This window comes from Olea europaea, chromosome 15 (genome assembly GCF_002742605.1).
Source record: "Olea europaea var. sylvestris chromosome 15, O_europaea_v1, whole genome shotgun sequence".
Classification (NCBI taxonomy): domain Eukaryota; kingdom Viridiplantae; phylum Streptophyta; class Magnoliopsida; order Lamiales; family Oleaceae; genus Olea; species Olea europaea.
The window spans coordinates 945791-965911 of NC_036251.1; the positions used below are offsets into that span (position 1 = coordinate 945791).

The 20121-nt window shown below is 34.8% G+C and overlaps 4 protein-coding genes across 4 annotated transcripts; all 4 read right to left on the bottom strand.

Annotated features, from left to right (window-relative positions):
• Positions 1-11711: 11711 nt before the first annotated feature.
• LOC111410915 (probable CCR4-associated factor 1 homolog 9) lies at positions 11712-13156 on the bottom strand. Its single transcript, XM_023041510.1, has 3 exons — positions 12740-13156; positions 12464-12516; positions 11712-11949 (listed from the first exon to the last, which is right to left on the bottom strand). The coding sequence occupies exons 1-3, from the start codon at positions 13154-13156 to the stop codon at positions 11712-11714; spliced, it is 708 nt and encodes a 235-aa protein (XP_022897278.1).
• Positions 13157-13750: 594 nt separating this feature from the next.
• On the bottom strand, positions 13751-14266 carry LOC111410916 (probable CCR4-associated factor 1 homolog 6). Its single transcript, XM_023041511.1, has one exon. The coding sequence runs from the start codon at positions 14264-14266 to the stop codon at positions 13751-13753; it is 516 nt and encodes a 171-aa protein (XP_022897279.1).
• Positions 14267-15335: 1069 nt separating this feature from the next.
• On the bottom strand, positions 15336-17073 carry LOC111410917 (probable CCR4-associated factor 1 homolog 6). The gene is made up of 4 exons (XM_023041512.1): positions 17038-17073; positions 16870-16941; positions 15996-16280; positions 15336-15461 (listed from the first exon to the last, which is right to left on the bottom strand). Exons 1-4 carry the CDS (start codon positions 17071-17073, stop codon positions 15336-15338), a joined length of 519 nt encoding a protein of 172 aa, XP_022897280.1.
• Positions 17074-17163: 90 nt separating this feature from the next.
• LOC111410918 (probable CCR4-associated factor 1 homolog 11) lies at positions 17164-18190 on the bottom strand. The gene is made up of 2 exons (XM_023041513.1): positions 17987-18190; positions 17164-17706 (listed from the first exon to the last, which is right to left on the bottom strand). The coding sequence occupies exons 1-2, from the start codon at positions 18188-18190 to the stop codon at positions 17164-17166; spliced, it is 747 nt and encodes a 248-aa protein (XP_022897281.1).
• Positions 18191-20121: the final 1931 nt, after the last annotated feature.

Below are 20121 nucleotides of genomic sequence, written 5' to 3' on the forward strand. Positions count from 1 at the left end.
GTTAATTCATTAGACCGATCAAAGCAGAGATAAGGGTTTTAATATCATAATTCTGTTCTTTTACCCCAAAACAAATTATTTAATTGTAGAATAAAGAGGAAACACAAAATTTATTGAGTAAATAAAAAACCAACGCGATTGGACGGGAGGAGTGTTCGCGTATTTATTTGTTTCGATTTTAAAACCCACCGCAAGTGTACGGTTCGTTAACAAGTAGTAAAATGGACTATGAGTCCAAGTATCGTTCCCACGAGGATTGAATTAGCTCTAATTAGACTAATGTGACCTTAACCGAATCTAATTGAATGAAAATTTGGTTTAAATGTGAAAAGCCCTAAAATTGGAAGAGACCCCCAATTTGAAACCCTAATTTTGAAGAAAATCCTAATTTCGAAATTGAAAACCCTAATTTCGAAATTCCTCTAATTAAATGACTCAACAACTCAATTAAAATGTAAATATGCAATGTTGTAAATTAAATTGTAGAAATAAGTTGAAATAAAATCATTGGGATATCGAATCCCCATTTGATTTCTATAAACCCTAATTTCACAAATCCAATTAATCAATGGAAAATTGTCAATTCAATGTTCCTACGCCTACCTAATATACTCTCTCGATATATATTAGATCTATTTCTGCATATCATCAGCCTATATTTCTATGGATGATGTAACATACAAAAACGCATGAAATTCTATGAACAATTACCGAACTGCATAAAGCATAGGGGTATATTTCTATCCCCTATTGGACCCTATGTCAATTTATATATATATCGAGTCTATTTTACTTCTTTCAAATGTAAAGAATAAACCATCACAATCACATAATAAATGGCCAATAAATCATGGATTCAATCAAAACAATATAAATCAAACAATTTATTCCAAAGACAATTTATATTAAACTCATGAAATATAAGAATTTATAAGAAAATCAAAGGTTCATCGACTCCCAATGAAATAAAAATTTAGCCTATCATGTTTTGAAGAAAATTACAAAGATTGAATAAAGGAGAAGACATCACCCTATTATAATTGATGCTTGAAATCTTCAATCTTGATAAAATCCTCCTTCTTCTTGCATAAATTCTTGGATCTTGATGTTATTGTGTGCCTCTTTTCTCCCAAAACCGTGTGTCCCCCTTCTGGACGTGTTTTAGGGTATACATAGCATGTCCAAATTAGATTAAAAAAGAGTTAGAGTCGAAAAAAGGAAACTGCAGAAAACCCCCTGAAATTACTTCTATGTGACCGCATAGAAGGATCCTATGCGGTCGCATAGGTCATTTGAAATGCACCATTATTTTCCCTGCATCCATCTATGCGACCGCATAGATGGTTACACTATGCGGTCGCATAGATATAACCAACTATGTGGTCTTTACATTTTGGTCCTTGAACTTCCTTGTTGCTTCTCTTGACTTCTTTCTTCGATTTCTTCATCTTTTCAACAAATTTTATCTTCCAATTGATGATTGACACCATCAAATCTCATGCCACTCATTCGGCACATCTTTTGAGTATTTGCGCTTTAGTACTCCAACTTTCAATTGTCTTCATTTCAGTCCCTCTTCAATACTTTCTTCTTCCAATTGTTTTGCTTTGTCATTGAGCTCATACTTGGCATGTTTTTACTCTCGTTTTGCATTTAGCTCAACCTCTCAATATTTTGCACCTTTGGTCCTCGAACTATCACTTTGTTGCGTTTTGGTCCTTCTTCGGCTCTTTTCTCCTGAATTCCACAATTTCCATTGAAATACCTACATTGCATGAACTTAATAGGATTAATCCACAATTCAACCATTTTATCCATATTTAAGTCATGTTTGTGAACCAAATAAGTATGTAAAAACATACTTATCAAGGAGCAAAAACAAGAAAGCAAGAAAATTCTAAAGAACTGACTCTGATACCATGTCAATATAAATTAAATAATATTCAACAAGACTCGATGCCCCTCATTGTGAGAGGTTCTCTGATTAAATAGAACAAAATCAAACTAAATATAATAAAATCAATATATTTATATATGGCACAATATAATTATAATATAGTCGTAATATTCCGTAATCTTCGATGATCTTCATAATCTTTATTTAACCTCATTAACAATTCGACACATCATAGAATTAGGAACCTGAATTTGATCTCTACACATAAAAGACCCATATTTTGATTTGATGCATTAAAGCCCAAAAATCAAAGCCTTATCAGATCACCTTAAATGGGCTTAACTGAATTCGATAACCTTTGATTTAATACACAATAATTCATACATATAAGTCCACATGAATGTTTAACATTCCTTACAATCTCCAAATTGGTTATATGTGTCATCTTATAATTGTGCATTAAACATACCTTATAAGTACTCAAAATTTTGCTATCATTATCGAATGCGTCCCCAAATAATCCAGTCCATCAATCATATCAACATAGGATCATGGTGGCTTTTACTACTTTCATCATAACTAAACCCATCAATGGTTACGTATATCAATATAATTGAATGACATGAATCAAGCATGGTTGTGTAGCATGAAAATTATATGTGATGTGATATTTAACATGACTATTTTCAATTGGTCCACCTTAATACCTTAGCGAGATCATTTTCAAACAAGTTCAGAGATAATAAACCAAAAACCTTATAATTGAAAATAACTTTAACCATAAATCATATCCAAAATAACAGTACATGTTTCCAATATGAAAAACAAAGTACAAACTCCCACTGAAATTAGATGTCGTCAAGAGACATTACACTCATATGAGCATTGTGCTCATGAAAGACCTTGGGTATTAATCCTTTAGTAACCGGATCTGCAACCATGAAGTTTGTCCCGATATGCTCTATTAATAGCCAGAAACTTGATCTCTATATGTTTTGACTTTGTCGAGCTCCTCAAAATATTTTGAGCGGTCTTTCTATATTATCCAAAATGTGCAGTCCAGTGACAATTGCACAGCCATATTCTATGGTTTGATATCTTGTAACACGCTATAAATTTCGCTGCCATGGTGGAAGTAGCTATAAGTGTCTGCTTACCATTCTTACAAGAAATATCACCTCTAGCAAGTAGGTAAAACATTGTCTGAAGTGGATCTCCTACTATCTTGGCATCCTGCAAAATCGGAATCAGAATAATCGATGATCTCCAACTAATCCGATTTCCTGTATGTGACCATATAGTCTTTTGTTCTCTATAATTACTGCATGATCCATTTGGCTGCTTCCCAATGATCTATTCTCGGGTTACTTAAATATCTCCTTAGCATCCCAACAATGTACGCTATATCCAGACGCGTACAAACTTGAGCATACGTTAGACTCTCTATAGCTGAAGAATAAGAAATATTCTGTATTTCTTTGTTTTTCAAGTATTTTTTAGGGCAATAACCTGAACTGTACTTATGTCTTTTAGCTATAGGGGTGTCATCTGGTTTACAATCTTGCATGCCATATCTTTTAAGCATCTTTTCGATATAGCTTTTTTTGTGATAATCCAAGAATACATTGAGAACGATCTCGGTGTATTTGAATTCTTAATACAAGAGAGGCGTCACCAGGATCTTTTATCTCAAAATTCTTTGCTAGAAATCTCTTGATTTTGTGCAACAAGCCTATATCGTTGCTGGCAAACAATATGTCATCGACATATAAAACCAGAAAAATATACTTAATCCCACTGAACTTGTGGTATATACAATCATTGACCATCTCAAAACCAAATGAGATGATCATTTGATGATACTTGTATACCATTGACAAGACGCTTATTTGAGTCCATAGATGGATTTTTTTAGCTTACAAACCATTTGCTTTGCATCATCTGATATGAAGTTTTCTGGTTGTACCATAAAAATAGTTTCATCAATGTCACCATTGAGAAATGCTGTCTCAACATTCATGTAATGTAACTCAAGATTGAAATGCGCTACCAATGCCATTATAGTCTTGAAATAGTCTTTCGAAGAAATCGGAAATAAAGTCTCTTTATAATCGATGCTTTCTTTCTATGTGAACCCCTTTGCGACAAGACGAGTCTTATATCTCTCTACGTCAGCTTTTGAATCCCTCTTGGTTTTAAATATCCATTTGCAACCAATGAGTTTTGCACCTTCAAGCAATGGAATGCGGTCCTACATGACATTGTCCTTCTGGACTTTATCTCTTCATTTATGGTATCTAGCCACTTTTGAGAGTTAGAACTTTCCATGAATTGACGAAAGTTGATCAGATCATCTTCCACCATTCCAATGTCAACTTCATGCTCTTGGAGAAATACGATGTAATCATCCAAAACCACACTTTTCCTCTCTCTAGTGGATCTTCTTAATGACATTCGTTCTGGAGGCTGTAGAGTTTCTCTTTCTGGAATAATTTGTTGACCTTGAGAGGAAAATACAACGATATTGTCTTGATCCTGAGTTTTTCTTAAACAATTTCAGGGATAGAAACCTGATCATTGTCAATGACTATAGGAGGAATTTTAACATATTCCTCTTTAAAGACAAAGCTTGTAACCCTTTCTCCCCTTGTAAACTCAACATTCTCAAAGAATCAAGCATTTCCTGTCTCGAAAATTGACTTAGTTGTGAGATCATAAAACTTGTAACCTCCGAACCTTTCAAAATATCCAATAAAATAGCAATTGATGGTCCTTCTGCCTAGTTTCTTTTCATTTGGCTTATAGGGTCTTGTCTCAACTGGGCATTCCCAAATATGTATGTCCTTCAAACTAGGTCTCTTGCCCATCCAAAGCTCATAAGGGGTTTTATCAGTTACTTTCATTAGAACTTTGTTGTGTATATATGTTGAGATTTTTAATGCTTCATCCGAGAGAGATTCTGGTAACGTAGAATGACTAATCATGCTCATCACCATCTCCTTAAGTGTTTTATTTCGCCTCTCAGCAATACTATTCATAGTGGACGAGTACTGTGGGACAATACCGCATTCATCTATGAATTTAGCAAATGGTTTTGAACGTTGTTCACCTGAACCGTCATATTTGCCATAGTATTCACAACACAATCAAATCTGACGTTTTAATCCTTTTGCCGAGTTCGTTCTCAACTTCAGTTTTATAGTTTTTGAACAAATCTAGGGACTGTGATTTTTCATGAATGAGATATATATAGCCATATCTTGAAATGTCGTTTGTGAAAGTTATAAAATATTGTTGACCATTCCAAGACCCCGTAGGAAATGATCCACAAATGTCCATATGTACAAGTTCTAAGACCTCTGAAGTCATGTTCGCTTCAAATCTCCTTTTATTGGTTTGTTACACTTTTAGACAGTTGACACACAAATCATAATCTGTGAAGTCAAGAGGGTCGAGAATCCTGTCAGACACAAGTATCTAAATTCTCCTCTTGGAAATGTGACCTAATCTCTTGTGCCACAACGAGGCATAATTCTCATCGGTTAATTTTCACTTTACACCTCGAGTACTTATATGCAAGGATTCATCGAAAGAAGCAATTGTATCAATTAAATAAAGATTATCGTAACCGATAAAAAATCAGAACCAACTAATTTTGAATCATGAAATAAACTAAATTTTCCATTCCCAAATGAACAAGAATAACCAGATTTGTCTAATGCAAGAGTAAAAATCAAATTCTATTTAAAAGACGTTACAATAATTGTCTCATTAAACTCTAAATAAAATCCACTCTTTAATAATAATCTAAATTTTCCCATTGTTTGTACTTCCATCGTCTTACTGTCACTAACATAGACACACTGATGTGGGTTGTTGCAACAGAATCTATTTACAATGTCTGTCTAGGTATCGAAATTAAATTAACCTCAGAAAAAACCAAATGATGAAGAATTCCTTTCTCGACAAGCCATGCAGAGTAGTTGGTGCAGTTTTTCTTTTTATGACCTATAGCTCCACAGAAGAAACAGCTACCCTCAGTTGGTTGCTTATGTTACTTCTTTTGTGATGCTGTACCCGCAGCTTCCTTATCAATTTTTCTTTTCTTCGTTCCTTTTATCCTTGGATGTGGTAGCCAAATGAACATTTTCTATCTTCTCATACTTCAAAATTTCCCCTTCTTGGATACAGTGTGAGATGAACTCATTGAGAGACCATGAGTCCTTTTGATAGTTGTAGCTCACCTTGAATTGATAGAAATGTGCCTGAAGGAATATCAGAACCAAGTGCACTAACAAGTTTTCAGATAAATTTAACTTGAGTGCCTTAAGTTTTGAAACAATATGAGACATTTTTTATAAGGTACTCCTGTATGTTTCTTTCCCTTTATACTTCATTGAGAAAAGGTTTGCCAAAAGTGTACTTGTTCCAGCCTTTTCATTCTTGGCAAACATTTTCTCAAGATCTCAAGAAAAACCTTAGCCGTAGTCACCTTATTAGATATAGTACCCTAGAATGCTTTTGAAATAGCACACTTCATGACCATTTAACTTAAACGGTTCGATCGTTCACATTTTCCCATCTCCTCGTCATTAGAGGTACTCTTATCAGTAAGTGTAGCAGGTTGATTGACCCATAAAGTAAGGTCCAGGTTTATAACTCCGAGAACAATCATCATATTCGTTTGCTACACCCTGAAGTTTGTGCTATAAGTATTGGAATTGAATTGATGCTAGTAGAGATATTAGCAGCAGAATCTAAAATTGAATTAGAGAACAATTAATTCGAATAGATCACATGAATATTCCTAATATGTAAATAATAATAATCTCAAATAATGGTAGGGCCCATCATAAGATACCTATAACAACATCAATACTTAGTCTTTGGATAAAAGTATTGACTTGTAAGTGATATTCTTGGTGCAGTGATCAAACATTGATGATAAAACAATGTGTCAACCAATAAACCTTTCTTTGGACTGATTTATTGATAACACATTAAAGAAAATAATCATCACATGTTTATCACCACAAGTGCACATCTAATTATCGACCTTCCTTTAGGCTGATCAATATTCCCATGAATAACACACACAAACAACTTTTAATATTCTAAGTTAATTAATTTCCACAAGAGAGGTTGTTTTGGCAACATATTGCTTCCATTAATTCACCTTCGAATATTATACCTCTCGAAAGAGTCCCTAGTACCAAAATTTGACAAAGAAAACCACTAATTTTGCATATTTTATTTAGTTTTATATTTTAGAGATCCTAAGGGTTAATAATTCAAGACTCTAGGGGGCAAAATTAACCAATTCAAAACTTTAGGGGCAAAAAATTAACTGATTTAAAACTTTAGGGGTCAATTTGAACAAACTTTAATAACCCATATTAATTAATTTTTAAATTTTAGGGATTAAATTATTAAGCCCAAAACTTAAAGGCCCAATTTGGATGTACTTTAAACGTTAGGGACTGAAACCTTATTATAACCCCAACCCTAATTGCAAGCAGGGGTCTCAACTTAATCAATTTACATGTCAAGCCCTTGCTTCCAAATCTCACCCAAACCAAAAATCTTAGAGAAAAAATTCTTTTCGTTCTTTCTTCTTTGGCGGCGCATGCTGGTTGCGCACTGGAGTAGTGGCATCGGCACGACAGTGATGCCCATTACTACTACGGCTTTGCAGCAGCACGCTGCTTCCCATTGACCGGAATTAAATTTTTTTTTTTTATCTTGAAAAAAAAACTGTTATATGAAATCCTCAATTCCTCAAACATTTTCATTTGAATTATGAAAGACAACAAGAAAAATATGCCGTAAAATTTTTTAAATTCAACAAAATATAGATCCGAAATTGTTAAAATTGAAAACATTGAAAATATTGTAAGAACCAAATTTCAAAACCTTGATTCTCAATGATTCAACATGAAAAAAGGCTCTCATACCACTTGTAGGAGAAATTATTACTGTCATTATCACTGGATCTTTCATGTTGGATCATCAAGAAATTCAAGAATTATAGTAGAAGTGCACCTGAATTAGACATGGTTAATGCAATCTTTAAATCTTGCGGTTTAGTCTTCTAAATCAACACCCAGCCCTTAATTCTCTCTAGTGATGGGTGGCAGAACAGAATGAGCAAAATCATGTAATTTGGAGGCCATAATCGTATTTATATAGTGATGCCCTTTGACCTAATTCGACCCATCATAAAACTAGGAACCTCCCGATCTCTATACATAAAAAACCCACACTTTAATTTGATGCATTAAAGCCCAAAAATCGAAGTCTTATCAGATTACTTTAAATGGATTTAACCGAATTCAATGACCTTTGTTTAATACACAATGATTCACACATATAAGCCCATATGATTGTTCAAAATTTCTTACAGGGCTTTCCCTCTATTTCCTAACGATAATGTGATGTAATGTCATATAATTCATTTAATCAAAGATATCAAGTGCGGTCATCTAGAACGATGCTAGATGACTTGAGTTATGTTGTCCAAAATTTACTATCAAATTTGCTATCCACCCAATGAATGATTGACACTTCATTTTAAATTAACATATCCAACTTTTTCTCTAGCTGCCACTTGTACGTAAAATTATGTGACATTTTAATATAAAAATGATGTATTAAATATTGTATTGGTGAATAGCAAACTGCGTGTGATAGCAATATTCTTGCAAGGGTAATGATTTTTAGCTCCATTGGATGTATTAATTGCCTCTGTTAGTTCATTCATTATGCATTTATGTAAATTTATCTATGAATCACTCAATTTTTCTCCTTCTTCTTTCTCCCCCTCCCTCTTTTTTTGTTTTGCTTTCTAGGTTTTTAATTAATTGGACAATATATACATCATCCTCTAGGGATCAATAACGAAAGGTTACGCAACACAATGATTTCAATTAGGTTCGTCATGAATAATTTTAAATTAACATATCCAGGTTTTTTTTTACATGTTCTACACTTATTTTTTGGTGTAAATTTTATTATTTTCTCTTTGCATTTCAGCCTAAAATCGTGGTCCCCTTATAGCAAAAACATGGAAATAAGAAGGACTGAAGCTGTACTTATTTTTCTCCCAATTAACGACAACAATATCAAAATTCACTAATGTAGAAGAAAAACATGACTTAATATTTGATGAATTGTTTTAAAAAAATCAATTAATATGATGATGAACAATCACCAACAAAAATCAGTATCTAAAATTAAGAACTATAAAGAAATTGTCGGACAACCTTTAAACTGTTGCTAGACCATGTAACTTGTAATTAAATGCATTCAGCAACTCCTTTGTTGGACCATCGAAATAAGTCTTCTGCAATTCCATAAAAGATTTCATAATCAATAATATATCGGAACCCGCTAGATGACTTTTTCGGCAATTCTTTCAACATTCAAGCTCTTCGCTACCCTCTCAAGGCTACCATGCACCCATCGATATCCCATTATCTGCTTTATACTAAACACTTTTATCCCAAAATACATCCGTACCAATTGCATAAATTGCGACGAATCATCAGGGGAATTCCGATGGAACAATTTTTTTTTACCAAGAATCCGAAATCATACGTGCTGTGAAAAGATAGCCATATTTGATTTCCTCCCAGCCATCTCGTTGCTATCGAAAGTCCAAAAGCCATAAACTAGAAGGCAAAGTCTGTGGAACTTATTCCTATTAGCTTGTTCATGAAAAAATCGATGCCTTTGTGCTTAAGCAGAGCAATGGATTTCGGGTTTCGGAGATCTTCTTACTCATCAAAATCTTTGAAATTGAACTCCCATATGAAGCAGAATTTAGTCCCAAAGTCAGGGAGATTTTCTTTTGGATTGAATAACGTGAGGCCCAGCTAAATGAGCTTCATACCATCTACGTTCTTTTTCATTATTGTGAAGTTTTGTGAGGGAGAAAGAAAAGAACGATGGAGCTGGCGATAACGGTAAATTACTCTGGGAAACTCAGTGTCCATAGAAGCGTATGGAAAGTAGGGAAGAATTCAATAAATCAGACTAAATTCTTGTTCCAAATTGTACAGCTAAACTTGTTGTAGTCTGATCATCTGAGCCATATTTGTAGTTTATGAACTAGAAAAGACTATTTGAGAAACACAATTTACTGATTGTGGACGGTTGTTGGGTAGAAGATAACTTATATTAGTTTGTACGGTATTTCTTTTTTGTGTAATTTTGAAGAAGATCTAAGCGCATATATAAAATTTTTATCTCGTAATCCAATTCCAGTTGTGAGGAGGATAAATTTGATATAACTAGATAAATAGTACGCTTTACATATGATGATAAACAATCACCAACAAAAATCAGTATCTAAAATGAAGAACTACAAAGAAATTTTCGGGCAGCCTTTAAACTGTAGCTAGTCCATGTAACTTGTAATTCCATAAAAGATTACATAATCAGCAATCTATTGGAACCCGCTTGATGACTTTTTCTGACAATTTTTTCAACATTTGAAATATTTGCTACCCTCTCAAGGCCATCGTGCACCCATTGAAATCATATTATCTACTTTATATCAAACACTTTTATGCCAAAATACATCCTTACCAATTGTATGAATTGCGATAGATCATCGAGTAAATTCCATTGGGACAAAATTTTTACCAAGAATCCGAAATCATACGTGCTGTGAAAAGTTATCCATGTCCAATTTCCTCCAGCCATCTCGTTGCTATCGAAAGTCGAGAAGCTATAAACAAGAAGGCAAAGTTTGCGAAACTTATTCCTATTAACTTGTTCATGGAAAATCGATGCCTTGGCGCTTAAGCAGAGCAATGGATTTTGGGTTCTGGAGATCTTCATCCATGTCAAAGTCCATGAAATTGAACTCCCAGACAACGTAGAATTCAATCCCAAAGCTAGGGAGATTTCCTTGTGGATCGAACAACGAGAGGCCCAACTAAATAAGTTTTATAGCATCTACATTCTTTTTCACGATTAGGTATTTTTGTGAAGGAGAAAGAGAAGAACGATAGATATCGGGATAATGATAAATTACTCCGAAAAACTCAGTATCCATAGAAGCGTATGGAAAGTAGGGAAGAATTTGATAAATCAGACTGAATTCTTGTTCTAAATTTTACTGCCAAACTTCTTGTATTCTGATCATCCGAGCCATATTTGTAGTTTATGAACTAGAGAAGACTATCTGATAAACACAATTTACTGATTGTGGGCGATTGCTGGGTAGAAGATAACTTATATTGGTTTGTACGGTGTTTATTTTTTGTGTAATTTTGAAGAAGATCTTAGGGTATATATAAGAGTTTTGTCTCGTAATCCAATTCCAGTTGTAAGAAGGATAAATTTTATATTACAAGATAAATAGTACACTTTACATGTGACGAGGAACAATCACCAACAAAAATCAGTATCTAAAATGAAGAACTATAAAGAAATTGTCGGGCAGCCTTTAAGCTATAGCTAGTCCATGTAACTTGAAATTAAATGCATTCAACAACTCCTTTGTTGGACCATCAAAATAAGTCTTCTGTAATTCCATAAAAAAATGCATAATCAGCAATCTATCGGAACTCGCTTGATGACTTTTTTCGACAATTCTTTCAACATTTGAACTCTTTGCTACCCTCTCAATGCCACCGTGCACCCGTTGAAATTCCATTATCTACTTTATGTTGAACACTTTTATGCCAAAATACATCCTTACCAATTGCATGAACAGCGATAGATCATTAGGCAAATTTCGTCGGGACAAAATTTTTACCAAGAATCAGAAATCATACGTGCTGTGAAAATTTATCCATGTTCGATTTCATCGTAGCCATCTCGTTGCTATCGAAAGTCGAGAAGCCATAAACAAAAAGGCAAAGTCCGCGGAACTTATTCCTATCAGCTTGTTCATGGAATAATCGATGTCTTGGCGCTTAAGCAGAGCAATGGATTTTGGGCTTTGGAGATCTTCGTCCACACCAAAGTCTATGAAATTGAACTTCCAGATGAAGCAGAATTCAATTCCAAAGTCGGGGAGATTTCCTTGTGGATCGAATAACCTGAGGCCCAACTGAATGAGTTTCATAGCATCTACGTTCTTTTTCATGATTGAGTAGTTTTGTGAGAGGAAGAAGAACGATGGAGCTCGGGATAATGATAAATTACTCCGTGAATCTAAGTATCCATAGAAGTGTATGGAAAGTAGGGAAGAATTCGATAAATCAAACTTGTCATAGTTTGATCATGTGAGCCATATTTGTCGTTTATGAACTAGAGAAGTCTATCTGAGAAGCACAATTTATTGATTGTGGATGGATGTTGGGTAGAAGATAACTTATATTGGTTTGTACGGTGTTTCTTTTTTGTGTAATATTGAAGAAGATCTAAGGGTATATATAAAAGTTTTGTCTCGTAATCCAATTCCAGTTGTGAGAAGGATAAATTTGATATTACAAGATAAATAGTACGCTTTAGATATGATGAGGAACAATCACCAACAAAAATCAGTTTCTAAAATGAAGAACTATAAAAAAAATTTTTGGCAGCCTTTAAACTGTAGCTAGTCCATGTAACTTGTAATTAAATGCATTCAGCAACTCCTTTGTTGGACCATTGAAATAAGTCTTCTGCAATTCCATAAAAGATTGCATAATCAGCAATCTATCGGAACCCCCTTGATGACTTTTTTCGATAATTCTTTCAACATTTGAACTCTTCGCTACCCTCTCAAGGTCACCGTACACCTGCATTATCTACTTTATTTCGAACACTTATTCTAAAATACATCCTTATCAATTGCATGAATTGTGACAGATCATCAGGTAAATTTCGTTCGGACAAAATTTTTACCAAGAATCCGAAATCATATGTGCTGTGAAAAGTTATCCATGTCTGATTTCCTCCCAGCCATCTCGTTGCTATCGAAAGTTGAAAAGCCAAAAACAAGAAGGCAAAGTCCGCAGAACTTATTCCTATTAGCTTGTTCTTGGTAAAATCGATGCCTTGGCGCCTAAGCAGAGCAATGGATTTCGAGTTTTGGAGATCTTTGTCAATGCTAAATTCCATAAAATTGAACTTCCAGATGAAGCAGAATTCAATACCAAAGTCGGGAATATATCCTTGTGGATCGAATAACGTGAGGCCCATCTGAATGAGTTTCATAGCATCTACGTTTTTTTTCATGATTGAGTAGTTTTGTGAGGGAGGAAGATTCGAGAGATGGAGCTCAAGATAATGGTAAATTACTTCGAAAAACTCAGTATTCATAGAAGAGTACGGAAAGTAGGGAAGAATTCAATAAATTAGTCTTATTTCTTGTTCCAAATTGTAATGCCAAACTTGTCGTATTCTGATCATCCGTGCCCCTTTTTTTGGGTTACGAACTAGAGGACTATTTGAGAAACACAATTTACTTATTGTGGACGGTTGCTGGGTAGAAGATAACTTATATATGTTTGTACTATATTTCTTATTTGAGTAATTTTGAAGACGATCTAAGGGTATATATAAGAGTTTTGTCTCGTAACCCAATTCCAGTCGTGAGAAGGATAAATTTGATATTACAAGATAAATAGTACGCTTTACATATGATGAGGAACAATCACCAACAAAAATCAGTATATAAAATGAAGAACTATAAAGAAATTGTCGGCCAGCCTTTAAGGTTAGCTAGTCCATGTAACTTGTAATTAAATGCATTCAGCAACTCCTTTGTTGGACCATCGAAATAAGTCTTCTGCAATTATGCATAACCAGCAACCTATCGAAACTCATTTGATGACTTTTTTCCACAATTCTTTCAACATTTGAACTCTTCGCTACCCTCTCGAGGCGACCGTACACCCGTTGAAATTCCATTATCTACTTTATGTCGAACACCTTCATGCTAAAATACATCCTTACCAGTTGCATGAATTGCGATAGATCATGAGGCAAATTCTGTTGGGATAACATTTTTACCAAGAATCCGAAATCATACGTGCTATGAAAAGTTATCCATGTCCGATTTCTTTCCAGCCATCTTGTTGCTATCGAAATCCAAGAAGCCATAAACAAGAAATCATAGTCTGCGAAACTTATTCCTATTAGCTTGTTTATGAAAAAATCGATGCCTTGGCACTTAAACAGAGCAATGGATTTTGAGTTTTGGAGATCTTCATTCATGCCAAAGTCCATGAAATTGAACTTCCAGACGAAGCAGAATTCAGTCCCAAAGTCGGGGAGATTTCCTTGTGGATCGAATAACGTGAGGCCCAGCTGAATGAGTTTCATAGCATTTACGTTCTTCTTAACGATTGAATAGTTTTGACAGGGGGAAAGGGAAGAACGATGGAGCTCGGGATAATGGTAAATTACTTCGGGAAACTCAGTATCCATTGAAGCATATAGAAAGTAGGGAAGAATTTGATAAATCAAACTTATTTCTTTTACCAAATTGTACCGCCAAACTTGTCGTAGTTTTATTCATCCGAGCCATATTTGTCGTTTATGAGCTAGAGAAGACTATCTGAGAAACACAATTTATTGATTGTGGACAGTTCTTGGGTTGAAGATAACTTATATTGGTTTGTACGGTGTTTCTTTTTTGTGTAATTTTGAAGAAGATCTAAGGGTATATGTAAAAGTTTTGTCTCGTAATCCAATTCCAGTTGTGAGAAGGATAAATTTGATATTACAAGATAAATAGCTTTACATATGATGAGGAACAATCACCAACAAAAATCAGTATCTAAAATGAAAAACTATAAAGAAATTGTCGGCAAGACTTTAAGCTGTAGCTAGTCCATGTAACTTGTAATTAATTGCATTTAGCAACTCCTTTGTTGGACCATCGAAATAAGTCTTCTGCAATTCCATAAAAGATTGCACAATCAGCAATCTATCGGAACCCGCTTGATGACTTTTTCCAACAATTCTTTCAACATTTAAACTCTTCGCTACCCTCTCAAGGCCATCGTTTACCCGTTGAAATCCCATTATCTACTTTATGATGAACACTTTTATGCCAAAATACATCCTTTCCAATTGCATGAATTGCGACAGATCATCAGGTAAATTCTGTTGGGGCAAAATTTTTAACAAGAATCCAAAATCACACGTGCAGTGAAAAGTTATCCATGTTTGATTTCCTCCCAGGCATCTCGTTGCTATCGAAAGTATAGAAGCTATAAACAAGAAGACAAAGTTTGTGAAACCTATTAGCTTGTTCATGGAAAAATCGATGCCTTAGCGCTTAAGCAGAGCAATGGATTTCGGGTTTTGGAGATCTTTGTCCATGTCAAAGTCCATGAAATTGAACTCCTAGACAACGCATAATTTAGTTCCAAAGCTGGGAGATTTCCTTGTGGATCGAAGCATCTACGCTCTTTTTCACGATTGAGTATTTTTGTGAGGGAGAAAGAGAAGAACGATGGAGATTGAGATATGGTAAATTACTCCAGGAAACTCAATATTCATAGGAGCCTGTGGAAAGTAGGGAAGAATTCGATAAATCAGACTGAATTCTTGTTCCAAATTGTACTACCAAACTTATTGTATTCTGATCATCCGAGCCATATTTGTAGTTTATGAACTAGAGAAGACTATCGAAGAAACACAATTTACTAATTGTGGACGGTTGCTGGGTAGAAAAAAAAACTTATATTGGTTAGTATGGTGTTTCTTTTTTGTGTAATTTTGAAGAAGATATAAGGGTACATATAAGAGTTTTGTCTCGTATCCAATTCTAGTTGTGAGAAGGATAAATTTGATATTACAAGATAAATAATACGCTTTACATATGATGAGGATCAATCACCAACAAAAATTAGTATCTAAAATGAAGAACTATAAAGAAATTGTCGAGCAGCATTTAAGCTGTAACTAGTCCATGTAACTTGTAATTAAATGCATTCAGCAACTCCTTTGTTGAACCATCGAAATAAGTCTTTTGCAATTCCATAAAAGATTGCATAATTAGCAATATATCGAAACTCGCTTAATGACTTTTTCCGAGAATTCTTTCAACATTTAAACTCTTTGCTACGCTTTCAAGGCCATCGTGCACCCGTTGAAATCCCATTATCTACTTTATGTCGAACACTTTTAAGCCAAAATACATCCTTACCAATTGCATGAATTGCGCTAGATGATCAAGCAAATTCTGTTGGGACAAAATTTTTACCAAGAATCCGAAATCATACGTGCTGTGAAAAGTTATCCATGTCCGATTTCTTCCCAGCCATCTCGTTGCTATTGAAAGTCGAGAAGCCATAAACAAGAAGGCATAGTCTGCGGAACTTATTCCCATTAGCTTGTTTATGGAAAAATCGATGCCTTGGCGCTTGATCAGAGCAATGGATTTCAGGTTTTGGAGATCTTTGTCCACACCAAAGTCCATGAAATTGAACTTCTAGACGAAGCAGAATTCAGTTCCAAAGTCAGGGAGATTTCCTTGTGGATCAAATAACGTGAGGCCCAGCTGAATGAGTTTTCATAACATCTACGTTTATTTTCACGATTGAATAGTTTTGTGAGGGGAAAAGAGAAGAACGATGGAGCTCGGGATAATGGTAAATTACTCCGAAAAACTCAGTATCCGTAGAAGCGTATGGAAAGTAGGGAAGAATTCGATAAATTAGACTTATTTCTTGTTCCAAATTGCACTGCCAAACTTGTCGTAGTCTGATCATCCGAGCCATATTTGTCGTTTATGAACTAGAGAAGATTTTCTTAGAAACATAATTTACTTATTTTGGACGGTTTTTGGGTAAAATATAACTTATATTGGTTTGTACGGTGTTTTTTTTTTGTGTAATTTTGAAGAAGATCTAAGGGTATATATAAAAGTTTTGTCTCGTAATCCAATTCCAGTTGTGAGAAGGATAAATTTGATATTATAAGATAAATAGTACGCTTTACATATGATGAAGAACAATCACCAACAAAAATCAGTATCTAAAATGAAGAACTATAACGAAATTGTCGGGCAGCCTTTAAACTGTAGCTAGTCCATGTAACTTGTAATTAAATGCATTCAACAATTCCTTTGTTGAACCATCGAAATAAGTCTTCTACAATTCCATAAAAGATTGCATAATCAGCAATCTATGGGAACCCGCTTGATGACTTTTTCCGACAATTCTTTCAACATTTAAACTCTTCGCTACCCTCTCAAAGCCACCGTGCACCCGTTGAAATCCCATTATCTACTTTATGTCGAACACTTTTATGCCAAAATACATCCTTACCAATTACATGAATTGTGACACATCATTAGGTAAATTCCGTTCGGACTAAATTTTTACCAATAATCCAAAATCATACATGCTGTGAAAAGTTATCCACGTCCAATTTCCTCCAAGGCATCTCATAGCTATCGAAAGTCGAGAAGCTATAAACAAGATGGCAAAGTCCGCGGAACTTATTCCTATTAGCTTGTTCATGGAAAAATCGATGCTTTGGCGCTTAAGCAAGGCAATGGATTTCGAGTTTTGGAGATCTTCATCTGTATCAAAGTCCATGAAATTGAACTCCCAGACGAAGAAGAATTCAGTCCCATAGTTGGGGAGATTTCCTTGTGGATCAAATAATGTGAGGCCCAGCTGAATGAGTTTCCTAGCATCTACGTTATTTTTCACGATTGAGTAGTTTTGTGAGGGAGAAAGAAAAGAACGATGGAGCTCAGGATAATAGTAAATTACTTCGCGAAACTTAGCATCCATAGAAGCGTGTCGAAAGTAGGAAGAATTCGATAAATCAGACTGAATTCTTGTTCCAAATTGTACTGCCAAACCTGTCATATTCTGATCATCCGAGCCATATTTGTAGTCTATGAACTAGAGAAGACTATCTGAAAAACACAATTTACTGACGTGGACGGTTGCTGGGTAGAAGATGACTTATATAGGTTTGTACTGTATTTCTTTTGCGTAATTTTGAAGACGATCAAAGGGTATATATAAAAGTTTTGTCACGTAATCCAATTCCAGTTGTGAGAAGGATAAATTTGATATTACAAGATAAATAGTACGCTTTAGATATGATGAGGAACAATCACCAACAAAAATCAGTTTCTAAAATGAAAAACTATAAAGAATTTTTTGGCAGCCTTTAAACTGTAGCTAGTCCATGTAACTTGTAATTAAATGCATTCAGCAACTCCTTTGTTGGACCATTGAAATAAGTCTTCTGCAATTCTATAAAAGATTGCATAATCAGCAATCTATCGGAACCCCCTTGATGACTTTTTTCGATAATTCTTTCAACATTTGAACTCTTCACTACCCTCTCAAGGCCACCGTGCACCCGTTGAAATCCCATTATCTACTTTATGTCGAACACTTTTATGCTAAAATACATTCTAACCAATTGCATGAATTGCGACATGATCATCAAGCGAATTTCGTTGGGACAAAATTTTTACCAAGAATCCGAAATCATATATGCTGTGAAAAGTTTTCCATGTCTGATTTCCTCTCAGCCATCTCGTTGCTATCAAAAGTCCAGAAGCCATAAACAAGAAGGCAAAGTCTGCGGAACTTATTCCAGTTAGCTTGTTAATGGAAAATCAATGCCTTGGCGCTTAAGCAGAGCAATGGATTTTGGGTTTTGGAGATCCTTGTCCATGTCAAAGTCCATGAAATTGAACTCCTAGACAAAGCAGTATTCTGTCCCAAAGTCGAGGAGATTTTCTTGTGGATCGAATAATGAGAGGCCTAGCTGAATGAGTTTCATAGTATCTATGTTCTTTTTCATGATTGAGTAGTTTTGTGAGGGAGAAAGAGAAGAATGATGGAGCTCGAGATAATGGTAAATTACTCCGGGAAACTTAGTAACCATAGAAGCGTATGGAAAGTAGGGAAGAATACGATAAATCATACGGAATTCTTGTTCCAAATTGTACAACACATCTTTTGTATTTTGATCATCTGAGCCATTTTTGTAGTTATGAACTAGATTAGACTATCCGAGAAACACAATTTACTGATTGTGGACGGTTGCTGTGTAGAAGAAAATTATATAGGTTTGTATGATATTTCTTTTTTGTATAATTTTGAAGAAGATCTAAGGGGATATATAAGAGTTTTGTCTCGTAATCCTATTCCAATTGTGAGAAGGATAAATTTGACATTACAAGATAAGTAATGCGCTTTACGTATATTTAATTTGAATCATGCTAAATGTACGATTTAATTTGATAATCTTGGTTGATAATTCGCACTTGATAACATCCCATTTATCCATTTTAAAAATTGTTTATCAAATTAATGGTCCAAATTTTGACAACAACAAACCATTATTGTCAAGTATGATTGTACAAATTGCATAATTGATTTAATTTATAGAAATAGCTTTAGATATAAAATGTCGAAATGAACACTGAACAAAAATTCTTTTTCTCATTCCACAAGTAGTTAAAGAAATTTATGTACAAAAATCAAATATTTAACTGCCATCGTTCAAATCGCCAAACCAAAATGCAAAGAATAATTCGTCCGAAAATATATATTACATTAGGGGCCTTCTTGGGAGTTTCTTTTTCACTGTTTCTATTATTTTTTGATGTCACCATTCATGTGAGGTAGAAAAAATCGGTGCTTTGATATTGATTTTGGGTGATATAAGAACTGAAAAAATTATCTAGAAACCTACCTTTAAAAATTAATTTTCATTTCACAAATTAGGTGGTAATTAAGTTTTAATAATTATACTTAATAAAAATTTAATTAACCTAATCTATATATTCACCCGACCCCTAACCCATTTTCTACCTCTTCTCTCTTCTCTATGTGCCATCACACTATACCCACCACCACCCGCCTGCCTGCCACCGAAACCAAGTGATCGCCGCCACCACCACCACCACGACATAAGTAGTGCCCCAGCGATGTTGCTGTGCAAACACTACGTGCGATGAGTTTTAAACTAGCTCGCAAAGGAGTCGTTGCTTCAACTAGCGATGCCTTGATTTGTCGACCGTCGCTGCTACAGCGAGTGACTGCTTGCCACGTTGTCGCTAATGCTTGCTTCACTATTAGGGCTGATGAAAACTTCGACTATCTCCCTAAACAGATTGGTCTCTTGTCCAACTAAGAGGTTTTAGATAAATTCAGGTGGTGGGGACAGTGAGTTGACTGGTGTTGGTGAAGGTAACTTCACGTGGTGGTGGCAAGAATACTGGAGGAGGCAGTAAAGTTACAGATGGTGGTGGCTGTGCGTGCTTGGATTGTTGAGATGACTGCACAGGTAGA